We start from the raw sequence: 26,616 nt of genomic DNA on the forward strand, positions 1-26,616 counted from the left end.
GTGTACTTAACCAAACAGCATGTTCAGTGCCCAAGACCCACTCCCCAAAGTTCCTGGATTTTGAAAAAATACCACCTCCCGAGTAGGGACTTTGCAAGGGCTAAATATTTTACCCACAACTTAATTTAGACCCTGGTCCCTGTGGTGGAAACACACCGAGTACCTCCAAAAGTCCCTAGTTCCTGGGGAAAGTTCCTGTGGTGGAAAAGTGGCATAAGGAATGGGCAAAAATTCTGGCAAATTATTGAGAGAAGCCTGTGGAAGGCTACCCCAAGTGTTGTCAATGTCACTGAAGCAGTGTTACCAAATACTAACAAAGAACCATTGGCCTATTGAAATCTGATGTCTTAAATAAAAGCTGAAATAAATCTGTTTCTTAGCTATTATTTTGAAATGACCTCTTATGGAAATAAAGTAGATAACCTAAGAGTATTTTTGACTATCTTTAGCTATAAGTGTGCAAATGTGAATAAATTTGACACCATTAATTAATTAATATTATGGTCCCTTTAAAGTTCACAGAAAGTTTTTTTTTTTCTTTTCTTTTTGCTACAGTAGGAGGAGGAAAAGACAGCATCTTAGCAGAACACGCTGCTTATCTCAAGCTCCAAATTTTATATGAATGGAATTACTAAAAAAAAAACTTACTTAAAGTGAGCTGTAGTTATAGCTGATGAATGGTCAGCCAGTTTATGCTTGAAAGTGTGGGCATTCATTATTTGCAGGAGACCTCATTGAATTAACAAAAGCATGGCCATTTATTATTTCGACAACTCAAAATAGCAGGAAGCAGGATAAGTTAGCCTACATCCCCCACACACATTATGATTTCATAACCTTGGTTTGGTATCTCTGCCTTAATTTGTGCTCACAAAAACACGTTGGCACACAATATAGAAAAAAAAGCAACATAATATGTGCTAGATCAAGTGCTATTTTATATTATTGAAATAATACAAATCTTATCTGATTCATTAATTGATTCATTGTATTTCTAATTACAATTAGAACTATTCATGCAACAATGTACTGGCAATATATAGTACTAGACTCCTATTAGATGTTTATTTCAATGCTTGGTATATTCTCATTCATATATCATTGTATTAATCTTTTTTACTGTTAAAGTGTTAGCAAAGAAGAAAAAAATAACACCAACTTTTAATGTGGCTCATAATTAGCACCTGTTACCATTGACTGGGTTTTAAAATGTATTTATTGAAAAGGATTAAGGAAGTGTAATAATTAACTGATATCTTTGCCAGTGTGTATTGCAGTATTGTACAGAATCACACTACATGTCACACTACATGTCCTCTGGGTTCTTTGGCATCCGTCCATTATCCAATAACATTCAGGCAGGTGGACCGGCTAGACAAAAAAATTGACTATACCTGTGAATGTGTGTGAATAGCCCGTGTTAAGCGGCCGCCTCATCCGGGGTGAATTCTCTCCAGGTTTCTGATGTTAGATGCCAATGACCAACCTTTCCCAATAAATCAACTTCCTCTTTGTTTGTCATGTTGTGTGATTCAGATATGTAGTTAATCAGTGTACTGAATTCATAGAAATAATGTCCACTGTTGTTTGGCAAATTATGCTCTCTTTTAGTGGTGTTTTATGAGAACACATTTTATGTTGGGTCATTATATTCTTGTTAAATAACAATCTGCATTACAGTATATTGGTACACAAAACTTCATTACTACCTTGTCTAATTTTCTATACATGTCAGAAAGAATAAAGAACAATCTATGTCTTAACATAGTACTTTAACCTTTAGCAGTAAAGCAAATTGGCCTGTTTAAACAACTGCAAAGTTAGTGGATCATAAAATAAATTGGATTATGGTATCCAACACTGTTAATTACTGTCTTCATTAACAACAAGCAGAGCTCAGGTCTGAAATGCTGTTGTTGGCAATGAGGTGTGTAATTATGGATTAGGTATTATTCTTTTAAATAGCATACATGCATTTACTTAAATACTTGGAATTTGCCCGTGACCTGAAAAGGAGTAAGCGGTAGAAGATGGATGGATGGATGGACTTGGAATTTGTCTTTATTCATGTGCCAGCAGTATGTGAGCAGTTCTTGAATATTGATAGTGTGAGTAGTGTGTAGACAGAGTGTTTAGCAAAACAGTTTGTTTACATGCAGTGTTATAGACACTGTAATTGATTGTGAGATCTAAACTAAAAACAGCTTTATAATTTAACAACTGATCATTTACTTTGTAGTTTAGCACATTTAAAGCCCTGGATGCACTAATCAAAGGTAATGAATTTTAAATAAAATAAAATAAGCATCAGTGAGACACTTCTGAGTTATAATATATGAAATAACAAATATAATATATATGAAGTACTGTACATACAAGATACGTAACTTCTGTACAATTGTACAAATTAAATCCTCTGAGAAATTTTTAGTAATCTTTGTAGCTATTAATCTCAGTATCGTATTTTGAATTTCTTCTTAGGTCTCTTTCGTGTCTAAAAGCCATGCAGATATTCACTGTCATTTTACCTCATTTGATTTTCCCTCATGCTTGGTCCAATTTCTTTCTGTTTCACTGCAGTCTTGAATTTCTGTGGAATTAGAACATTTGGTTCAACTTCAGCATTTTATTCAGTTGTTTATTTTAAAGATATTTCAGTTACTAGAGGAATGTAGGCTTAGTTCATGCTCCATCAAGCTGGTTCTTAATTTCCTGTTTTATCCTTTCAAAGAAGTTTTCTGATTGATTACTATAGCTGAACTGTAGGCTATACAGAAAAGTGGCACAACAGAAAGGCTTCCACTCTATTAAAATTCATATCCCAATGATGATGTAGCTATCCATGGCCAAGGGACCAAGAGAGCATACAGTAATTAGCCATGCTATTTAGGTGGTATGAATGTTATTGCTCTCTCCTCTATCAATCAGAGTGACACTAACCATTCTAGGTCAACTGTGAGCCATATATAAGGGTTTTCCACAAAGTGTGTTTAGCTGCCATTATGTAACTGTAACTAATGTAGTTAGTTACAGTTACATTTAAATAGTGTTTTTCTAGATGCTCAAAACACTTTTGGGTAGCATCCACCTGGATGATGCTAGAGCAGCCATAGTGCACCAGATCACCCACCACACACCAGCTATTAGTGGAGAGGAGAGAGTGATGTAGCCAATTCAGAGATGGGGATTATCAGGGGCCCATGATAGAGAACTGCCAATAGGGGAATTTCACCAGGACATTTGGGTATACCCCTATTCTTTTAGGATAAGTATTCTGGAATTTCTAATGACCACAGAGAGTCTGTTGGCCTCAATAATACCACTTCTAAACCTTTGTTTTCCCCAGGAGGTCTCCCATCCAGGTACTATACAGGTTCAACCCTGCTTAGCTTTAGCAAGAAACCAGGCAAGAACTGCAGGGAGATATGGCTCTAACAACGATCATAGTTCAGGGGTGTCCAATCTTATCTGGTATGGGTGCAGGTTTTCATTCCAACCAAGCAGAAGCCACACCTAAGTCTATTGAAACCTAAGCTCAACTGATTAAACAGGTGGAATCAGGTATGGCTCCTGCTTGATTAGAATAAAAACCTGTACCCACACCGGCCCTTTGTGGATAAGATTGAGCACCCCTGATGTAGCTTGAACAGCAATTTGAAAAGATACAGTGGCCAGCTCTCTTGGAGAGTATGCTAGCCTTCACCCTTCCAATTCAATGAGAGTGCTAGATGGTGGGTCAGAATTGGCAAAGAACCAAATCAGGAGACATAAATACTGTACATATTCAAACTGTGCTGTAATGTCTAGTTGCTTATTACAAGACACAGAACAGTCTACCTTTTTTTCAAAGAGAATGTATTTTTATTTATTCAGGACATTTTTAGCTATCAGGATAAAACAGACAATTCAGCTGAAGTGTTCTTTTAAAAATACTTTAATATTACAGTAGCTGTGTGTACAGACACTTTGTAGCTATAAAATGACATGGTATTTTCTTCAATACCAAAATTAAATCATAACAACAGAGCAAAATAAGGCTAGAATACATAAGGCTTAACTATTTCTGCTACTGGAGGAAGGGACTTGGGAAGTAATCCCTTTTAATTGAATATTAGCCTGCATTTTATCTCATACGGGAATTAGAAGTTTCCTGGGTGGAGAGTTTGCTCTATATTGGCATTAGTGGGAAAGAGCTGAGGGACCCTCCTGCTTTTTGTAAGTAAGTTTAACTCCAGTGGATAATCACGTATAATGAGTTGACATTTAATTGCTACCACTTTGCACTCATGAGAGGTTTGAATGTACGAGCACAATTAATTTGACTCTCTGTGTTTTGTAACTAACGTGTGTCAAATCAAAATATCTCAGACAGACAGCACTATTTGGCCTTTATGGCATCAGTTATAATACGCTTGTGTGACTTTGAATGAATACAGCTCAATTCTTGGCTTCCTGAATATAAGCAGTGTCAGAGACAGCATGTGCTCTGTTGATCCAGGAAGGTGAAACGCAGCGCTGCAGCTACAAGTGTGTAGGCAGGGATAAATGTTGACAGCCACAGGCCCATCCACACTAATGATTTGTTCAAGAGTGGCTCCACAATATGTACAGCTTCTGTTTCTTGCTGAAGGGGAGTGCTTCTCGAAACGTACTTTATTTGTTCAGATATTTATGCTGAAAGCAGTAAGATTGCTTATGGCAGAAATTTGTATGCAGAGTAAACCATTTCTGTTAGTCCTGTTACTGAATGTGTCTATGTTTTAATTAGCTGTAAACATTCCCAAGTACAACTTCAGACAGACACTGCTTTGCTCTAAAACACATCTAGTGAATTTGAATAAACCAGATTTCTTGAATTTCTGGTCTGTTAGTACTGAAATTCTTTGAATTAGGTAAGACATGTAGATATAGCCACATATAAATATTGTCTGTTTCTGCTTCAAAGATGTTCATGTGTGCCTGTGCATTATTTCTGTATTTAGACCTCCCTGTCAATCAAATCTCTAACTGTACTAAATTGCACTAAAATGGATTTGAAATAATTAGAAATGACAGAGTTGAAACAAAAAATATCGTAAAAGCAGCGCATACAAAAAATATGATTGATGTGCTGAATAAACACATAAGTCTACACAATACCAAACTATTAAGAGCAACATCTAAATTTAAAATGAGTAAACTGGTGCTCCCTGAGGCAAAAGATAGAGCTCATCAGTATGAGAATTGTTTCTTTACACAGAAAGCACTAGTTAAGAGGGAAATAAAATTTCATTAGCAGTTGTAGGGCTGCCAGTTTAGTGGTACCGAAAACTCTCCCTGTTCATACACGTTGTTTCAAATCACAGACTTTAAATACATTACATCAGACATAGTTAAATAACTGTAATTGACCCATTTTAGCCGCTAAACATTACACACTCTTGTCTCCTCAACCCACAACCTCGTCACATGACCAGCGTTTATTCCCGCACACCTGAAAGTCAACTGATTACTAAAGACACTCACCTGTTTGAAGTCACACTACTCACTTTAAATAACCTGGACTCTCAGTGCAACTTTACGATATGTCCAAGATGTTCTTATCTGTTTGTTTTGAGTTGTGTTTTTGAGCACAGCTTGCTTCATGTTACAGTTACACCTTTATTTTTACAGCATTTGTCAGATGCTTTTATCCAGAGTTTGATGTGTAATCTTCATGCTACTACAAGTAGGTCAGGGTCTAAGAATACTATCAAGCAAAAATCCCATTAGAGAGTTAGTACAGTGAGGTGGTACAGCAACAAAAACAGTACAAGCTGGTGGGTTTTTTAGGTTCATTTAATGCCATGCCTGACCATTAGCCTACCTCATGTTTGAATATTGCCTCACCCTTTAGTTTATCTGCTACACTGGATTTAATAAAACCAGAAAGTGCTTGCCTCCACGTCTGCTTCATGACAATGGGGTTACATCCAAAACCACATACAATTGTTCTAAATAATAGATTACTCCATACTTCATAAAGCAACAGCTGGTGGTGTAATTTTGTCACATACTACTTGGATCACTAGTATGCAAATTTAGATGTGTGCTAGTAATAACAGCATGAGGAAATGAGCCAGTACTGCAATAAAGTGGCAAATAAATCCCATCAATTGTATTTCAAATGCAAAACTCTCCATAGTTTCTGGGGAAAGTTTGCTTTTTGATTATCCTCCAACTGCTCTTCCAACTCCTCACATGCACTGCACATCTAATTTCTCTCAAGACAGCTTACAGATCAGTATGAGTGCAAGCGGTTGAATAAGCTTCTGGTTTAATTAAACATTAAATATTCAGCAAATTTGTGTTAGGTTTTAAACTGCAGGTTACAAAAGAAAGACTTCATAGAAGATGTCCGCTTGGCTTGTTGTGTAAAACCCTTTATTGAGAAGGTGGTTAGCAAGTTAATAAACATTAACATTTCAGTGCTGCCTTATGCAAAGGGGTGGAAATGTACTACAGTATTATACTTAAGTGAAAGTATAGTTTATGTGTCAAAATCATACTAAATTAAAATGTGAGATATCCAGCCAAAATATACTCAAGTAAAAGTAAAACAATTTGCTAACTTTAACTGTACTCAAGTATTTAAAAAAATAAATAAACATTTTAACTGAGAAAATTCATAAATTCATAAAAACGTCATGTTTTTATAACTAATCTAAAACTTTTATATGCAACTGTGCTTTTCAGCAAAATGAATAATAATAATAACTACAGCAATAATAATAATAATAAGAAGAAGAAGAAGAAGAAGAAAAAGAAGCAGAAGAAGAATAATATAATACTACTACTATTAATAATAAATCTCTATAGGTGATATGCATGATTAATGCTATGTAGTTTGTCATGAATTAATTGGAAATAAAACATAATGTAATTAGCCAACTCTCTGCCTAGCCAGTTACATTAACCACTACTGGAATTGATGCTAGACTAACTTAGCATTAGCAAAGAAAACGGGCTAACTTAGTTAAATATAGCCAGTTGAAATTAGCAAATTAGTGAAACCTAGATGGAGTTCATGCTCTCCTGGAAGGCAAAGGAGACACATAATTTTATAATTGTATGGAAAGAATTTATTATACAATACTTTGCCCACTCCAGCATATCTTCAAGTGTGATCCTTCAGTCCTGTGAGTTATCCATTTTCAACCCCACATGGACAGCTATAGCAATAAACTGTGTAGCATGAATAGGTTACGGCATAGGGGAAATTGGTACCATTCTTGCTAATTTTTCTACATTAAAAATACCTTGATTGGATGCTGTAAACTGAAATGTAAATAAAACATTTATTTTATTGATGTATAGTGTACAGTAATTGGCTGGATGATTGAAGAAGAGACCTTTGAGATTTGTAATGAGTACTTTGAAGGTCTAACTAAAAATTAGTTTTTGTGAGTAAAAATGTTTTTTTTTTTTTTCTTCTTAGAAATTAAATTGATTGCAAGAATTAAATTTTAATAACACTAAAGTATAAATAACCCCAAAATAAGTCCAGTCATTCCAGTATTTTTCACCCTTGGCTTTATGAATATTAATGACTTGTGGGCAGTGTCAGTGAAAACTGAGTGTGAGTTTGAGAGGCAGAAAATACACCCAACAACAATTTATTAAAAGTTTATAGAAATGATTTTGTAGTTAGAGTTTCTTGAACTAACTTTCACTTGAGACACCAAAAAATAACAACCTCTAGCATTAGGGCTGCACAATTAATCGAATATCGATCGCTATTTCGATTTTGACTGCCCACGATTAAATGAACATGATCGACTGCGATATTAACGTTTAAAGTTCATCCTCCGGTCATAGAAAGCTCCGCTGCAGATCAAATCAAGCGCTTCCTACACTACAGCCAATCACCATAGAGCGGCGCAGGGATGACGTCATTAGCATTTTAGCCCTCAAGCTGCCAGTGTTGCGCGAGGGGAAACCATGACAACATTATGCTAAATGGCACTACAGAGGTTGTCGGGGACATTAAACATCATCACGCCGAACAGGAAAAAACTTTGCAGATAAACTCAGGGCGCTACAGTACGACCATTTCACTCGCATTTGTGACTGAAAAGTACTTTGTGCAACTGTGAATAAATATTTATTCGCACCAGTGCGAGTGACCTGTTCAGAGTTGTATAATACAATCGGAGTAGAAACTACAGGAAGTCCAAAATGCATCTACACCGTGCAACAGTTACTTTCACACTTCTTTTCATCTCCTCAGTCAACCGAACAAGTGTGGAAATACTGCAAAGAAGCCATTATGATGACGAGTAACACTGTACATCATCTCCTTCAACTTCCCAATCTCACAACCGCCATCTTTTATTGATCCTGCAAAATGACCTGAAGTTGCATCTGCTCGTGTAGACACAGCAGCTTCACGCGGAGTAAATAAATAATAATGCTAATGCTACAAGGTGGGTTTAATTCAAACTTCTTTATTAAAAAATTCCTCACCTATCATAAGCAAGAGTAGCAACTGTTCGGTCTGTAAACATACAGAACACTAACGCTAATTCACTTCATTTAAACTCACGGTTGCCAGATATCACTAGAAAAGTCAACATCAGTTTCCATGTTTTGATTTATCCCCCCAAAACATAATATTATTAGCAGACATGGACACTGTACTGGGGGAACCAATCTAAAACTGAAACAAACAAAAATAAAACCACTAAAATGTAAAGACAGAAAATGTGCTTACTTATAAATAAATCATTTAATATAAAAAATAGATATTATAATATCTTCATAAAATATAAATAAAATGAGAAATGAAATAATGTTTAATTATTATGGATTGCATTTAATATCAATTTGACATTAAGCTTAGTTCGCTATTTCATTAGAAAGCTATTAGCCTTTTTCCTAATTTGGATCATTTTTGTGTTAATCTACTTTTAATTAGGACTCTTTATTGTTTTTAAGATATTTAAAAATAAATATTTTGCTTGTTTATTTATCAATTAACCAACAGTATCTCATTGCTATTATTTTAACTTAATTAACAGTGACCATGAGCAGAGAGCTTACATTTAACTGTTTATGATAGACTTCCTGATTAAAGTTTAAACAAAAAAAGATTGGTATCTGGATCGTATCAGTTGTAAAAATCTCGATCGGAGAATCAGTAATGAACACCATTAAAACTAAAGCGCTTCCCATCTGGTGGATAAATGAACTCACCCCATCACATCCTATATGATATTATTCAGATATATACACAATATACACAGAGCGGTTCGAGAACTGACTCCAGCCCAGAACCATGACAGTGGAAAATGTCTAATAGTTAGCTTTAAATATATTTAAGAGGAGCAGACTTCAAACACTGAACACTGAGGTTTATTGTATTTGTTTACAAGGTGTAACAGTTGTTTTTTGCATACAGTCTGTAAAATAAACTGAAAATATTAAATTTTGTTTATCAGAAGGTAAATTAATTTGTCATGGCTCATACTATGTTCCTAAATTCTGTCATAATTAACCAGCTCAAGTTTTCTCATGCCTACTTGTGTGTTATATTCTGGCATGAGAAACTTAATAAATGTGAAAGTGCAATGAAAATATGTTGTCACTAAAATCAATTAATAATCGTGATAAATAATCGAGATCTCAATATTGATCAAAATAATCGGGATTATTATTTTGGTCATAATCGTGCAGCCCTATCTAGCATTTTAAGGGCATTTCACAGTCACTTACTGAACTAATGACTGATTAGAGTTTGTGAGTTCATTTGTCAAGTGTTGCTTGACAAAATAACTGAGTCTGTTTACAAACTTGAGAAAGCATTTTCATTTACATTAATATTTAATATACAGCTGTCCTCAGTGTAAACTGATTTAGGACAGGAAGGAACAGTTGCTAAAAATGCATTTGCATTCATCAAAGGAGAAGTGTAGACAAATTGCAGAACAATCTTTCTTAAAAACAAACAAACAGTGTTATCAATGTGTAATGAATGCATTGTTAATTTCTACCTCTGCCTTTTGTTCACAATTTTCTTTTCTGAAATTGAATTGGAAAGCAATTTCCTTTGCTTAGATTGCTCCTTCTCTGGTCATAATGAGTTTTCAGGGCCTGTCTCCTCATAGTGCCTCCCCCTGACCTCATAGCATATAGGTGACATTGGCAATCAGCTAATGCCATTGGATGAGCTCAGCAGGCCCCACTAATGCAGCACTGTCGGCTATTGGGAACATAAGAATTGCACAGGCAAGTGCAGTGCACTCAGGCTACACAATTTTCATCTTCTGCAGGTGGGAAAGTGGAGTGCTTCCGGAGGCCTGAACATCACAGAACTCCCTAAGAGGAATGGCATGAACATCACTGACTCACTCTCCAACCGCTCCCTGGTCATCACCACAATACTGGTAAGGTCACACAAGCACTGAAAGCAAATTCCCCACTATTTCCTTACTCTCTTCTCTCTCTTTCTGCTGACAGTTGAAATAATCTTTCCATCAAATACGTAGACAGCAATAGCAGGTAGTGATCTACTGTATTACATATAATTATGACATATTCAACTAAACTAGTTAGATCTTTAAGTCCGTGATGTCCTTTTCTGGCTAAAATGCATGTTTAAATTAGCTTTATATTGGTAGTGTTGAAGTATTTCTGTCTTGGATACAAATTTGTCTCGGCTAGTGCGGGTACCAGAATTTTGAGATTTGCACAAAGAAAACTGCCACAAAGGCCAAGAGTGACACAATTTAAAATAAACAGTTGCATTCCAATACACAGATGCTTTAGACCCTGTGTTTATGCTTCTCATTGAGAGGATAGCAGGTTTTGTCAAGCTGTCACCGAGATGCTGAACCAAATCAAGCAGCATTTGTGAGCTTGACTTGGGCAGGCAAATGATTTAGCAACAAAGATAAACACTGACATTAGTCTTGGATTAGATAGTAACACTTTAATCTGTGCTTTTCTGGAGTTGATTACAGCAGTTCCCTGATCTGCACAAAGAAATTAAGAAAAATGACATTTTTCAGTTATTCATCTTAATTCAATTAAATTAAATTTTTGTATAGAATGTTTAACAATAATTGTTCTCATAAAGCAGCGTTTAATAAAATCCAGATATACAGTGCCCTCCACTAATATTGGCACCCTTGGTAAATATTCCTTCAAGGTTTCTTTATGTTGTCACTCGTGGATGCCCGGGTGAGCTCGAGACAACAGGGAAGGAACTGGCTTTTCTGAATGCCGCCATATGTCAAGCTCACTCAGCAGGTCTGCTTGGTAGGCCTGCAACAATGTCATTGTCTGCAGTGACCCACAAGCAAGACTACTACTGCATAGGCTTGCCCACCAATGCCACGGTGGCCTTACACGGTGGTTTGGATGGCAAAGCCGGCCCCCCTGCCGTCGATGGAGAGAGGTAGCTCGCAAGCGCCTCCTCCACCTTCAGAATAGCTAAATACCCATGCCGTTCATTCCCCACAATGGCTGAATAATCCAAAATCGTGGGGTCATACAGATGGCTTATGCATGGCTTTCCCCCATGCAGAGTAAGACAGAGTAAGAGATAGAGCAGCGCTCGTCTCCGGTTCCTCTTCCGGATCCATAAGAGATCCCCCGAACCTGAGACGGCTAGCTGCCTCGGCAGCGGTAGGCCCAGATCCGCGAGGCTCTGAAACCCAACTCGCTTCAGCTTCCAAGAAGAGCGCGAGTTGCGAGCCGAGCTGCTTAATGTAGGCGTTACCATGCGCAGCCTCTCGAGGCTGCCATCGCATGCTACACTCCTAAACACTTCACCCAGAAAGTGTGCACTATTCCCCGTGTTGAAACGGGAGCAGGTGTAACACACTTCCTGAATTCTTTCTCGCTCATTACTTCCCTCTCTTTTCTTTTCTTTTCTTCTAAAAAAGGGATAGAAAAGTTTAGAGATTTTGAGAAAATATAAAGTAGAAATGAAGCATTTTTTGTCACACAAACAACAGACATGCAGTCTTGCTGAAGATAATAAGGCTGGCGGCGTGGTTCACAGGTGCCATATATATATCATGCGACGTGCTTAATTGCCATGTCACCTGATCATGGCAGGCCTATAAGTAGAAGCATGATTTTACACAAGCTTCAGATACCGGTCACGCGCACAAGGCGCTTCCCATACTGTTATGCTAAATGCAATGTCAAAGTTCCCTTTGAAAGGGAACAGGGTTACTATGAATGCAGATTTTAATACACTGAAAAAGACACACTATTAGCATCACATATATATAAGTTCCTACATTCTTTTGAATGTCCATGGAATAAAATAAAATATTAGATGCCACGAGTGTACCTTCTGCCCCTTCTGCCAATTGGTGTGCAAGAAGGCTGGAATTACAGAGAGGGGTTAAAGCAATGCAAACATGAGCACATATGATGCAGTATTAGACCATAAGCACATCATAATGAAATTAAAGCCGAATCCCGGACATTTTCTCAAATTTAGAAATCCCGGCTGGACAATTTTTTTAAGGTCTGAAAAAGAGGACATGTCCAGGAAAAAGAGCATGTATGGTCACCCTAACAAAAGTATTTCAGAGAACAATTTGTGTTTATTTCTACCAAATTAACTTTGCAATTAACTGTGCACCAGGAGGTTGCTCATGTGAGCCACAACTGGCAAGAGAGAAAGAGAACTATAATGAAGCAGCTGTCTATATTGTGTTATGTCAAAAGAATAATTTCTTTAGTTTTAAATTTGAAAAAATGTAATCCTGGTAGTATTCCCATTTTTTACAAAATGTACCTGGTACTCTGATTACTTTGTTTTTTGACACAACTGTAACAGATTACAGTTACCAGTTTTTTGTATCCTGATTACGTAACGCTGTTACATGTATTCCATTACTCCCCAAGCCTGGACACTTCATAGTGGGATTATAAATCATTGTACTACATCTGTATACTATAAAGTCATACAGTACTATGTTGGAAATTTGAGCATTGTAGTCTTTATGATTACAGAAACAGTGCTAGTACATTTTCCAGGTGTGATTATTTACTGAAGAAAATTACTTTTAGGAAGTGCAAATGAGTCACTAGTGCAGATGTTCCAACAAGGAGTAGAGCATAAGGATGAATTAGATAGTTGAGGTGTGTTACTTAAGATTCCTACCTCCTGAATACATTTTATATTCTTTACTATCCCTCTCTGACTATCAATGTAAAATAGTTTGCTGATCAGCGCTTCTCTACACATTCAAATCTACCTGTGCTCTCCCAGGCAAACGGCAGTAATCCAGGGTTGTGTTGCAGGGCCATAGTTGGGCGATTCCAACCTGCGCTACAGAGGGGGGCTTCTAGTATTTTTATCTGATTTATTATGACAGACTCACCATTGAATCGGAGCATCAATAATGTTACAAAAGAAATTACTTTACATATGTCTTATGGTATAAATATTGGGGGGGGGGGGGGGGGGTTGTAATTGCTAGTTCTGATTATTGGAGGGATTACCTCACCCCACTCACCCCCCGGACACTACGTCCCTGCTTACATGTACATGTTGTGTATGTCAGAACAAAATCTACAACATTTGATGATGAAATATTGTCAATTCTGAGGGCCATACCTGTATGTAGTCTATCATATGCATTTGTGCATTTGTAATATACAAATTGTTACAAATTGTATACAAATATGCATTTGTAATCCTGGAAATTCAAACATTCACTCTTTTGCATAATTCTATTTGAAGTGCTTGCACTGTGTGTGAACAACTAGTTTACACTATTTGGTCTGTCAGTTTCAGGTACTTCTCCTTGGCAAACGAAAAAAAAAAAAGGTTATGCTTCAGTGAATGTGATTTTTTTTTTTAAATCACAGATTATCATTCCATATTATTTGCATTATTTGTTTTTCACAAATAAAGCCGAAGAGTAAACATGAGTGTTCACCCACCAAGCAGATTTATTACATTCTTTCAGCCAAAAGCAAGTGTCACTGATGGTTCATGATGGCCAGGTTCTGATGATAGCCAGCACACAAATCCATATCGTAGCTGAAACCTAGCCAGCATAAGAGGCAAACATGACTGATCATGTGGCAGGTCATAATGCTTTCATATCAAACCAGCTCACCAACACACAAATAAAACACCTGGCATTTTTCGTGTGAGGCTTGGCACTCTGAAAGCAGATTAAGATTTGATGTAGTTTCCCTGCACACATTGTCTTCACTCCATTGGCTATAACTGTTTTTCTTCTCCCCATCCCTCCTTCTTGAGTAAACCCATGCAGAGAGGGAGAGAGAGAGCGAGAGAGAGAGAGAGAGAGAGAGAGAGAGAGAGAGAAGAAGAAGCTTTTACAGCTTTGATATGAGTCCAAACCTTGGGGAATTTCACATATTAGGATGCAGAGAACAGATGGTAATGACTTTTTTTCTGCAACACACAAACTTTTTGATCAAGATAATTGGACAACTTATACAAAGTTTTCCTTGGAGTTGGCTGACTTCAGTTTTAATATAAATTCCATTATAGTCAAGAACTCATTGGCTATTATTTATTTAACAGTGTGTTAGTTTCAATCATCCATAGTCTTAAATTAGAAATTGGTCATTGGCAAACAACAGCCTCCAAAGCAAACAGAATGACAGACATTTTATGCAATATCCACCATCAGTATTAAAGAAATATTATTTCGTCCTAAATAAGCCATGAATAAGGAAATTGGCAATCTTTAACATACTATTACAATATATTATATGGTACTTAATTACAAACTTACACTATTAATAAAAGTAAAAGATAGATTAATCAAAATGTTTAGTTGAAGACTTTGTTTCCAAAGCACATTATATACCAAATTCTCACTTTGTGTTTTATCAATGTAACTGAATGCTAATGGGTCACTACATAATATATAGGTAGAGTGCTGCTTGGAAGTTTGTGAAACCATTAGAATTGTCTATATTTCTGCATAAATATTGTATAGATTTTCACACAAGTCCTAAAAGTACATAACGACAACCCAATTAAACAAACGAGACAAAAATATTATACTTGGTCATTTACTTATTGCGGAAAATTATCCAATATCACATATCTGTGAGTGGCAAAAGTATGTGAACATTTGCTTTTAGTATGTGGTGTGAGCCCATTTTGCATAAATAACTGCAACTAAACATTTCTGGTATCTCTTGATCAGTCCTGCACATAGGCTTGGAGGAACTTTAGCCCATTCCTCAATACAGAACAACTTCAGCTCTGGGATATAGAGCTACCTCACAAGAACTGCTTTCTTTAAGTTCTTCCACAACATTTCTATTGGATTAAGGTCAGGACTTTGACTTGGCCGTTCCATCTGTCTGACTGTGGATTGGTTGAGTCCAAACTTTTTAGAGATGACCTTTTCCAGTCTGATGACCATCAACAACTCTTTTTCTGAGGTTCGCAATAATCACCTTTTTTTGTGTCATAATACACTTCCACAGACATGTGTTGTGAAGATCAGAGTGATAGATCCCTGTTCTGTAAATGAAACAGGGCATTCACACACCTAATTGAAATCCCATTGATTGAAAACACCTGACTCCAATTTCACCTTCAAATTAACTGCTAATCCGAGAGGTTCACATACTTTTGCCACTCACAGATAAGTAATATTTAATCATTTTAATAAATAAATGACCAAGTACTACACCTGGTAAAATTATGGAATCACCACACTTAGAGGATGTTCACCTGGCTTTTTTTTTTTTTTTTTTTTTTTTTTTTTTTTTTAATTCTGGGCAAATAAACAAATCACAGATATGACACAAAACAATTTTTGATTAATAGCTGAACAGTATCGCTTCATAAAACATACCTCCATCAAATTTTATGAAATAATTTTAATTAATGGCATAATTTTCCAAATCAAGTAATAGCCTTGTAATTTTCATTTCTAAAACAAATACCAGCACAAACACAAAAATGCTAATTAGTCTGCAGTTAAAAGAAGGCTTACACACCTTAACAAGCTGTTGGACTTGGCTAATTGAAAGGAAACATGGCCCCAACAAGAGAGTTTTCAATTGAAACAATGGAAAGGATTATAAAACCCCTTCAAGAAGGAAATCTGATAAAAAAGATGTTGGTTATTCCCAGTCAACTGTGTCTAAAATTTGGTGCAAGTATAAACAAAATTGGAATGTTATAAAAGGAAAACAAGGTTACAGTGGGCTAAAGAAAAGCAATCATGTGGTGTGGATGATTGGATGAAAGTGATATTCGGTGATGAATCACGAATCTGCATTGGCCAAGGAGATGGTGCTGGAACTTTTTTCTAGTGCCGTTCTAATGAAACAGATAAAGATGATAAAAATAACCAAATTTCCCCACTCATTTATGATATGGGGTTTGATGTCAGGTAAAGGACCAGTCATTCTGCCAAAGAACCTCAACAGTCTTGTGGACACTTTTCTCATTCCATCGATAGAAAATAGGCTTGGTGATGATTAAGTATTAATTAATTAAGATTATGATTAAGGTAAGGTAATATTAGGATTAAGATAATGCATCTTGCCACAGGGTAAAAAGTGTTAAATCTTTTCTTCAGGAAAGGCATATCAACTCAGTGACATGTCCAGCAAACAGTCCGGATCTCAATGTGATAAAAATTTGTGGTTGAAATTTTAAAAATTAGTCCATGACCAGGCTCTCCATCCTGCAAAGTTGATCTGTCAACCACTATTCGAGAAAGTTGGAACCAGCTTGATGGAGAATATTGTTTTTCATTAGTGAAGTCCATGCTTAAAAGCCCAAGGAGGAGCAACAAGGTACTAATTGTGTTCCCTTTCAAAGGGAACTTCACGTTGCATTTAACATAACACTATGGGAGCGCCTCTCGCACGTGACCGGCATCTGAAGCTTGTATAAAATCATACCTATTTATAGGCCTGCCATGATCAGGTGACATGGCAATTAAGCGTGTCGCGTGATATATATATATATGTATATGGCACCTGTGAACTGCGCCATCAGCCTTATTATCTTCAACGAAACTGCATGTCGCTTGTTTGTGTAAAGAAACAATAAGGCGCTTCATTTCCTCTCTATCGTTTCTCAAAATCTCTGGACTTTTCCAGCCCTTTAAAAAAAGAGAAGAAAAAAAAAGGAATGAGCGAGAGAGAAAAATATGAGTGAATTGAGGAAGTGTTTTACGGTTTGCTCCCGTTTCATCACGGGGAATAGTGAACACTTTATGGGTGAAGTGTTTAGCGGTGGAGTATGCGATGGCAGCCTTGAGAGGCTGCGCATGGTAATGCCTACATTAGGCAGCTCTGCTCGCGACTCGCGCTCTTCTCGGAAGCCGAAGCGAGTTGGGTTTCAGATCCTCGTGGATCTGGGCTGGCCGCTGCCGAGGCAGATAGCCGTCTCAGGTTCGGGGGATCTCTTATGGATCTGGAAGAAGAGCCGGAGACGAGCGCTGCTCTATCTCTTGCTCTGTCTTCCGGGTCCGGCTCTCCGCTGGATTTTGGAGCTCGCGTCGTGATTCCTCCTTCCGCTATGGAAAGCTAAAAGGGAAAAAAGAGAGAGAAAAAACACACACACACAAATAATAATAATAATTCCTCTCTGACTCCGAGGAGCCAGAAGGATGTGCTAAAAACTGAGAGCAGCATATAAAGAGCTGCTTGAAGTGATTATTAAGGCTGGATGAGCCTTCTTCTCCCCAGTGAAAGTAAATCCCTCACACTGTAGAAAACTCCCCTTTCTTCCAGAAGTGCCTGACAAAATATCAGGCTTCTGGGGGAAACTATGCATAAGCCGTATTTATAACCCCACGATGTTGGATTATTCGGCCATTGTGGGGAATGAACGGCATGGCTATTTAGCTATGCTGAAGGTGGAGGAGGCACTTGCGAGCTACGTCTCTCCATCGACAGCAGTAATTAGGGGGGCCGGCTTTGCCATCCAAGCCACCGTGTAAGGCCACCGTGGCATTGGTGGGCAAGGCGTATGCAGTAGTAGTCTTGCTTGTGGGTCACTGCAGACAGTGACAGTGTTGCAAGCCTACCAAGCAGACCTCCTGAGTGTGCTTGACATACAGCGGCATTCAGCCAGTTCCTTCCCTGTTGTGTCGAGTTCACCCAGGCATGAGTGGAGCCCGGACCAGCACTAGTGCGAGGGACACACAGAAGGCGAGTATGGCAGCCCGCCAACCCCCGCAGACAGCCAGGAGAACCGGGCAGCCACAGTCGCAACCTGCTACTAGGCCTGATCTGAGAATGGTCATAAAGGCCAAGCAGGCAAAGAAGAGCGGTCCTGAGGGGCCGTGGAGGGACGTATCAGGGGACATGAGGTTGTTAGGGCAGTTAGCCCCCAGTACTACTGTAGGGCCTCCCCTAGTCCAGGCTGTCCCAAGTTTTCAGTGTTCTCTGGTCAGCAAGCTGTCACAAGGCAACAAAAATCTGATGCTTTCCCTCCACTAGAATGTGGAATAGTTAACGTCACTAAAAGACCGTCAGGCAGTGTGGAAACTACTGCCAAATTTGTCTCCATGGGTTCTGTCTACCGTAGAAAAGACTTACCGGGTCCAGTTTAGAGCTCGACAGCTGTCCAACCCAGAGCTGACGCAGCTGTCCAACTCATGGATCTGGAGCGGTACACCATGTGGCCAAGGTCACATCTGTACGCTTTCCCCCGATCACTCTGCTCCCACAAGTTCTAGCTAGGGTTCGCCGAGACAGTCTGTGTCTGCTGCTAGTAGCACCTTATTGGCCAGCCCGAATATGTTTCTCAGAGATAATATCCCTGTTACATGGCACTCCTTGGGAGATTTAGACCCAGTGAACTGCACAATAGCTACAGTCCTGGAGTTCTTACAAGAACGTTTCTCAGCGGGGTGGGCTCCTTCTACAATAAGGGTTTACGTGGCCGCCATTTCGGCCAGCCACGCCCCTGTCAATGGAGCCATTGTGGGTCAGCATCCTCTAACTTCAAGGTTTATGCGTGGTGTCAGGCAGCTGAGGCCCATCTGCAGGCCGCGCATACCTTCCTGGTACCTTTCTGTGGTCCTGGAAGGTCTGTCAGGGGCCCCATTTGACCCCTTAGAGTCAGCCTCTGACTCTAAAGGTAGCTCTTCTGCTGGCCCTGACATCTATCAAGTGATTAGGAGATCTACAAGCTCTCTCTGTTGCCCCTTCCTGCCTGGACTTTGCCCCTGGTTTAGCCAGGGCCTTCCTGTATCCTATGCCGGATTATATTACTAAGGTGCCTACATCAGCTGCCCACCCTGTGGTGTTGCAGGCTTTCTGCCCTCCTCCAATCCCCACACCGGAACAAGAAAGAATGCACCTGCTGTGTCCAGTAAGGGCTCTCTGAACTTACATCCACTTCTCTGGCTAGTGGCGTTAGTCGGAGCAGCTGCTGGTCTGCTTTGGCAGCAACAGTAGAGGTGATGCTGGGTCAAAAGCAGCGCATCTCTAACTGGATAGTGGAAGCAATCTCTATGGCTTATGGGGTGCGTGGTCACAGTATGCCTCTGAGCATAAGGGCTCATTCCACTAGGGCGGTTGCCTCCGTCCAAAGGGGTATCCTTACAGGATGTGTTTGCTGCTGCAGGGTGGTCTACGCCACACATATTCATTCGTTATTACAGCCTGGATATTCATTCCACCCCGGGCTTGAGTGTCTTGCAGTGACCCACGGGCTTGGGTCTTTTTGCACAGGTCGTACCCTCAGTATGACAGAGTGGGTATTCTCATTCCCATAGTGTTATGCTAAACGCAATGTCAAAGTTCCCTTTGAAAGGGAACGTCTGGGTTACGCATGTAACCCTGTTCCCTGAGAAGGGAACGAGACATTGCGTAGCTTTATCATACCAGGGCAGGCCTGTGAATTGCGTCTTCGCTTCAGATAATAGAGGCTGATGGCGGTTCACATGTGCCATGTTTATATCACGCGACGCGCTTAATTGCCACGTCACCTGATCATGGCAGGCCTATAAATAGGCATGATTTTACACAAGCTTCAGATGCCAGTCACGCACGAGAGGCGCGAGTGTTATGCTAAACGCAACGTCTAGTTCCCTTCTCAGGGAACAGGGTTACATGCGTAACCTAAACGTTTTTATTTACATTTTAGACAATGTCCCAATTTTTTTTTTGGAATTGGGGTTGTATATGTTGGTGCTGAGGGTTGTTGAGTCTTCCTCATTTTTTTATTTTAGCTAGAAACACCCACAGATGCCTTTTCTTTCAGCAGAGGGAAAGTTTGAAATTATGGCCCTGTGACATGCATGGGGTTTATTCATGTAAAATATCTGGTTGCTGGTGCTGCCATCCTTATGGAGGTCTGCAAATAGAGTCTCTGGATTTTCTGTCAGTCTCTTGTTTTGTAAACTTTTCGTTCAGTTTCATTTGAAATATCTTTTGGTAGTTCAGTGGAATGGCCTCCACACTTTGAGTTTGTGTGGGCCTAGGGTTATGGGCCATTTGCACCTACTTGGGGTAGGGTGTGGATAAGTCCTGCTTTTGTTTTGGCCAAGATGCTTTCACACCGTCCTTTTCACACCTCCAACATGTAGGTTGGCTGGTCAGGTAGAGCTGAACCCTGGTAGAACAACTGTTCAGTGGGGATATATATATGTGATGGAAAGTAAAAGTAATAATATTAATAATTACTTGAGTAAGAGTAGTAAAATATACGATGAGAAGACTACTCAAGTAGCAAATTACTAGTTACTTTGGATCTGATTAAAATCAAGGGAAAATCCTGAATTTCAGACTACCTGGAGAACACACTTACTTCTTCCCCCTCTCCAGGAAACTAAAATCATGAGTGGTTGTTGTGTCAGACCACTGTACAACAAACTGAGCTGAGGCTCAAACTCCATTTGCTAGCATACTAAACACTGCATGTTACCACTGTGCTATCCTAGCTAACATTCTGTAGCCATGTTAATTTAAATACTATAGTTAGCTATACTACGTGACTCGACCACACTCACTCTTGTTGAGAAAAAAATTACATTTGTTTAAAAATTAGGTTTATCATAATGAGAAACATTTTGATGAGATACGTAATATTTTTAATGTAAACCATGCATAATATTTTTTCTTAAGTCTAAGCAACCACACATTCCATTTTTTTTTCAGGCTGGACAATGTTTAATGTGCTCTTGCTGTTTGTTGCAAAATGGTTCTGAGGGAGGTTCACAGATCCGTGGACCAAGCACAAGCAGATCATGGGCTTCAGTACAAGAAACAGCACCATTTGTTGATCAAAGAATATGCTGTATACAGAATATGTCTAGGCAGAACTGTTGTATTCACTAGCAAGCTGTGTTTATTCAAATGAAACATGACTGCCCTACGTGTAATTCCGTGTGATACCGCATGAAATTGTAGGATCCCTCAATGGCCACATCTGTACATGTGTGTTGCCAGTCGAAACCTCTGGTAAAAGAGTTTTTATGTCTTATGGACACTTTAACCTTGTTCAATTAATTTCTGGACCTACACATCAGAAAGGATTTGTGCTATTATTTGGTTTTTCTGTGGCAAACCTTGAAATATGTGATGCTGCTATTTCTGATCATTGTCCAGTTGTTTTTGAATCTGTGCTGTATGTCCCATGTCCAAATCTTATCATCCACTGTGTTGTTCCAGACAGTACAATCCCACTACTGCCAGGCTTTTCAATGATATCTATATATCTACTCACCTGCCAAATTCTTGAAAGTTCTATCCTCTTGTGTCAATCCTGATGAATTGGTTGGACTTTTTAACAGTACTTGCTTTGCTGCCTCAGTTGCCCCCCTTAGGTCACAAAGACCTAAGGGGCTGCATACAGTCCAGGCCTGGCTAAATGGGTCCACCCATGCCCTTAGACAGGAGTGTAGGCACGTGGAGCGCACATGTAAAAAAGATAAACTACAGATATCTTATGAAATTCTTAGGGAGTGTCTTAGGCAGTATCAGAGCTCTGTTAAAGAAGCACAGTTCAAATGCATGTCAGATTTAATTGCACAAAATGCACAAAGGCCAAATGTAATCTTTAGCACAGTTAATGCCTTTTTAAATCCTACTTTTAGTGGCCCTTTGGAGACTTATACTGTTCTGTGTGATGAATTTGTAGATCAGTTTATTCATAAAGTTAAGAACATATGTCTAACATAACATTCTACAGTTCTGTTCTCTTAGAAACACTGTTGTATCAGAGCACTCTACATCAGTTTCAACTTGTATCATCTTCACAACTCTCTGATATTGTTTCTAATATGAAGTCCACATTCTTTAGATGTTTTGCCTTCACACATTTTTAAAGAGGCTTTTCTAGTTTTAAGTCTGGTTGTTACTGCTATCATTAATACCTTCATAGAAAATGGAGTTGTGCCACTTGCGTTTAAATATGCTGTAGTCCAGCCATTGTTAAAAAGGCATCATATTGGCCAACATGATCTGAATAATTACAGACCCATCTCCAAGCTATCTTTTATTTCAAAAGTCTTGGAAAAAGTTTATTCTCAGATCTCTTCTTACGTGAGTACTTGTAGCATTTTTGATACATTTCAGTCTGGTTTTAGAGAACTACATAGTACTGAATCTGCTTTGTTACAATTTACCAATGACATTTTACTCTCTCTTGACTATGGTACCTGCTGTATTTTAATCCTGCTGGATTTAAGTGCAGCCTTTGATACAGTAGATCATGGCATCCTTTTAAAGAGACTTAATCATGTGGGTGGGTTTCAAGGATCTGTGTTGAAGTGGTCTGCCTCTTACCTTAAGGGGAGAACTTTTTCTGTTAATGTAGGAAATTGTTTCTCATCTCATGCAAAAATCTCTTATGGTGTTCCTCTGGGTTTCATTTTGGGATCTCTTTTGTTTGCTCTATATATGCTTCCACTTGGTCACATCATTCAGAAACACAATTTATCATATCACTGTTATGCTGATGACACACAGCTTTATTTTCCTGTCAATTCGAATAATAGCTGTTCTCTGTCAAATCTGTTTGAATGCCTTTATGACATTAAATGCTGGATGGACATGAATTTCTATCCATCCATCCATCTTCTATACTGCTTATCCTTTTCAGGGTCACGGGGAACCTGGAGCCTATCCCAGGGAGAATCGGGCACAAGGCAGGGTACACCCTGGACAGGGTGCCAATCCATCGCAGGGCACAATCACATACACACTCATACACCCATTTATACACTACGGACACTTCAGACATGCCAATCAGCCTACCATGCATGTCTTTGGACTGGGGGAGGAAACCGGAGTACCCGGAGGAACCCCCGCAGCACGGGGAGAACATGCAAACTCCACACACACAGGGCCCCGGTGGGAATCAAACCCCCAACCCTGGAGGTGTGAGGTGAACATGTGATAAATAGTTGTAAAACTAAAGTAATAATTTTTGGCCTACCAGTCTCAACTAATGCTATTTTCAATCAGTTGGCACTCTGTCTACCAATGTGCATGATTGTGTCAAAAACCTTGGTGTCATTCTAGATCCTACATTGTGTTTTGATAAGCAGATCGGTGCTGTTGTCAAAAGTAGCTTTTTTTCTATTGCTAAAATCAAGAAAACGATTTTCTCTTTAAGAAACAGTTATTTATGCATTTATAACATCAAGGTTAGACTATTGTAATTCCCTCTATTTTGGATAGCCTAAAACTGCTCTAGATCGCTTGCAAATGGTACAAAATGGGGTGGCTAGATTATTGACTGGCACCAGAAAACGTGAGCATATTACTCCTGTCCTCACCTTTTTACACCGGTTGCCAGTCAGTTTCCTCATTGATTTAAAAATGTTGCTATTCGTTTTTAAAGCTTTGCGTGGACTTGCTCCGCAGTACATATGTGATCCTTCGATCATCCAGTGAACTACTCCTTTCAGTCCCTCGTTCATGTTTTAAAACCAAAGGTGACCGGGCTTTCTCAGTAGCTCCTCCTAGGCTCTGGAATAGTCTCCCTTGGCATATTAGATCTTCCCCTTCTGTTGCTATGTTCAAATCTTCTCTGAAGACCCACTTCTATTCGTTATCTTTGAATTCGTTTTGAAGGTGTAGAATTTATTTTGTCCATTGGTATTTGGTTCTATAAAATGTTTGTTTGTAAATCTGTTTTATACTACTGGGCGGCTGTGGCTCAAGTGGTAGATCAGTTTGTCCACTAATCGTAGGGTTGGCGGTTCGATTCCCGGCCCACATGACTCCACATGCCGAAGTGTCCTAGGGTAAGACACTGAACCCCAAGTTGCCCCCCATGGCAAGTTAGCGCCTTGCATGGCAGCTCTGCTACCATTTGTGTGTGTGTGTGTGTGAATGGGTGAATGAGAACCAGTGTAAAGTGCTGCTAAGGTTGAAAATGCGCTATATAAGTGCCGACCATTTACTGGTACAGCACTTTGGTTTCAACTTCTGTTGTTTTTAAATGTGCTTTATAAATAAATAAACTAAACTAAACTTGTTTGAAAATATGATGATGTTTTAGGTCATATTTATGAGGAAATATATGGGTTTAAAGGGTTCACAAACTTTCAGCACCACTGTATGTAGTAATACATTGTATGTGTATATATATATGTATATATATATATATATATATATATATATATATATATATATATATATATAAAATCATTATTCCCACTCTATATGGGGATAATGATGCATTTGTGCTTAATAGGTACATGGTCTGTATAAATTACAACCTGTGGGCACTTCTGCTACATCATTTAGCGAACATTGTTTTGCAGATAAAGCAGCACATCGGGTCATCTTGACAGTTCTCGTCCGTTGGTGGTCGGCGCCCTCTGTCAATAGGGAATTGTAAAATGGCCGCCAGAGCACTTCTAGTGGCTTCACCTACTGCTGGCAGTTTAGAATTCTATGAGCTATCCAGTTATATATATATATTGATCCGTAATTTTTCAGTTTTATTATGTAAAATGCTTTAACTGATTTTGCATCTTACTCATTTTTGTTCATCATTTTATGTAAAAAATGTATTTTTATAAATCAAATAGATATGTTTATTGCCTTGGGATTTGGTTGTTTCTGATGGATATATGGGTGCATTTTGCAAAACATACTTGTACTGTATTTTGGAATTCAATTCTTCAGGCCTAGTATCTGCTATTACAGTATATGCACCACCAATAACATAGTGGTAGTTTCCCAGCAAATAAAAAGCATGCAAATGGCAAATATATATATTTTTAAATCAAACCAACTGGATGAGAGATAGAACAGCAGTATAGTTGATTTCTAAATTCATCCTGAGCAACATCACATATAAATCTCTCACTGTTCTTATGCAGTGACAGCCATGGTTGTTCTCTAGGAACATCTGGATATTTTTCCCCATTCCTGCTGAAGTATAAAAAGGCTGTGAAAGCTAGATTATGGTCACAGTAGACAAAGACAAGAGAAAAACTAAGGAAAATGAATCATTCAGCTTACTAAGACATTCTGAATTGCTGGACTATGCAATCATAAAGGGTAACACATATCAAAATAGTCAAATAGTGAATAGATATCACCATTAATTCCTGACAGAAATTAATTACTCACTTTACAAAACTTGTACTGTGTCATTTCTCCATACATAGTCATTTTACTAAAACCATCCTACTAAGATCATCAGTAATATTGTTCATGACATTATGAGTATGTTCGTTTTCATTGCAGCATTCTGTTCCTAATCAAGGATTTATATGACCCAAATAATGAGCTTCTGCTGAAGTATTACTTAGCTATAAAGATTTAGGGCCCAGCCTATAAACTACATGAGTCTCCTTGTGTGTTCTGAAACAATCTGTGGAAGCGTATGAGGGTAGGCAGAACTTGGGTACTGTAACTGTTTACAGTGGATTTTGCTTTATACTTTTGAAACTAGTTTGAATTGAAAAAACATAATAATAAAAAAAACCCTGTTTGCCCTCTTAAATATGTGGTTAGAGGCAAATACATTTACATGATTGTGTTTATGCAAATAGTTTAATTGAGTGCCCAAAGTGTGATTTGCTTAACCTTACCTTTGTGTAAACCCATGTCCACCATTTGAAGGCAAAAAATAAAACTTTTTTTATTTTTATTTTAGTTTCCCAAAATTGTATTTCAGTGTCTCTTAAAATGAAAATATTTCTCAAAAGAATAACTTTGAAGGTTCCATTAACTGACTTTTACTGCATTAGTTAACATTAACAAACCAATTATTAATATTAAACTTTAGTATTAATAAACCATAAGTCATGCTAGGAAAGTAACAAAGTAAGTTAGCACATGTATTAATTGATATCTGGTGAAATGATAACAAAATGCTTGTACCGACTAATGTTTATTCAAACCATGAGTAAAAATAAGTCCACATAAATGAACAAAAATTTAATTACAACATGCTGTAAATGTTGATAACTTACTGAACTCTCATCTCCAGGTGTAAATACTAGAACTTGCGCTTCACTTCTGAATGTTTGCCAGTTAATAACCATGTTCATTAAAGTGTTGTTTCATATTAGTCATTGTGGACATCATTTTACTCACTGATAGCATGAACATTAATACAGGTGTTGATTATTTGGCCTATTGTTTAAAAACAAGTATTAGTTACTTGATACATATGAACATAATTCACACCAAAGT

At 38.3% G+C, this 26,616-nt stretch overlaps 1 protein-coding gene across 1 annotated transcript in view; it reads left to right on the forward strand.

Moving 5' to 3' along the window:
• grik3 (glutamate ionotropic receptor kainate type subunit 3) overlaps positions 1-26,616 on the forward strand; it is a 132,634-nt gene that overhangs the window by 62,509 nt on the left and 43,509 nt on the right. The window contains exon 9 of the mRNA XM_053632065.1: positions 10,290-10,403. Coding sequence (XP_053488040.1) covers positions 10,290-10,403 — 114 coding nt within the window. The remainder of the gene's footprint in view (positions 1-10,289; positions 10,404-26,616) is intronic.

This window comes from Ictalurus furcatus, chromosome 1 (genome assembly GCF_023375685.1).
Source record: "Ictalurus furcatus strain D&B chromosome 1, Billie_1.0, whole genome shotgun sequence".
Taxonomy (NCBI): domain Eukaryota; kingdom Metazoa; phylum Chordata; class Actinopteri; order Siluriformes; family Ictaluridae; genus Ictalurus; species Ictalurus furcatus.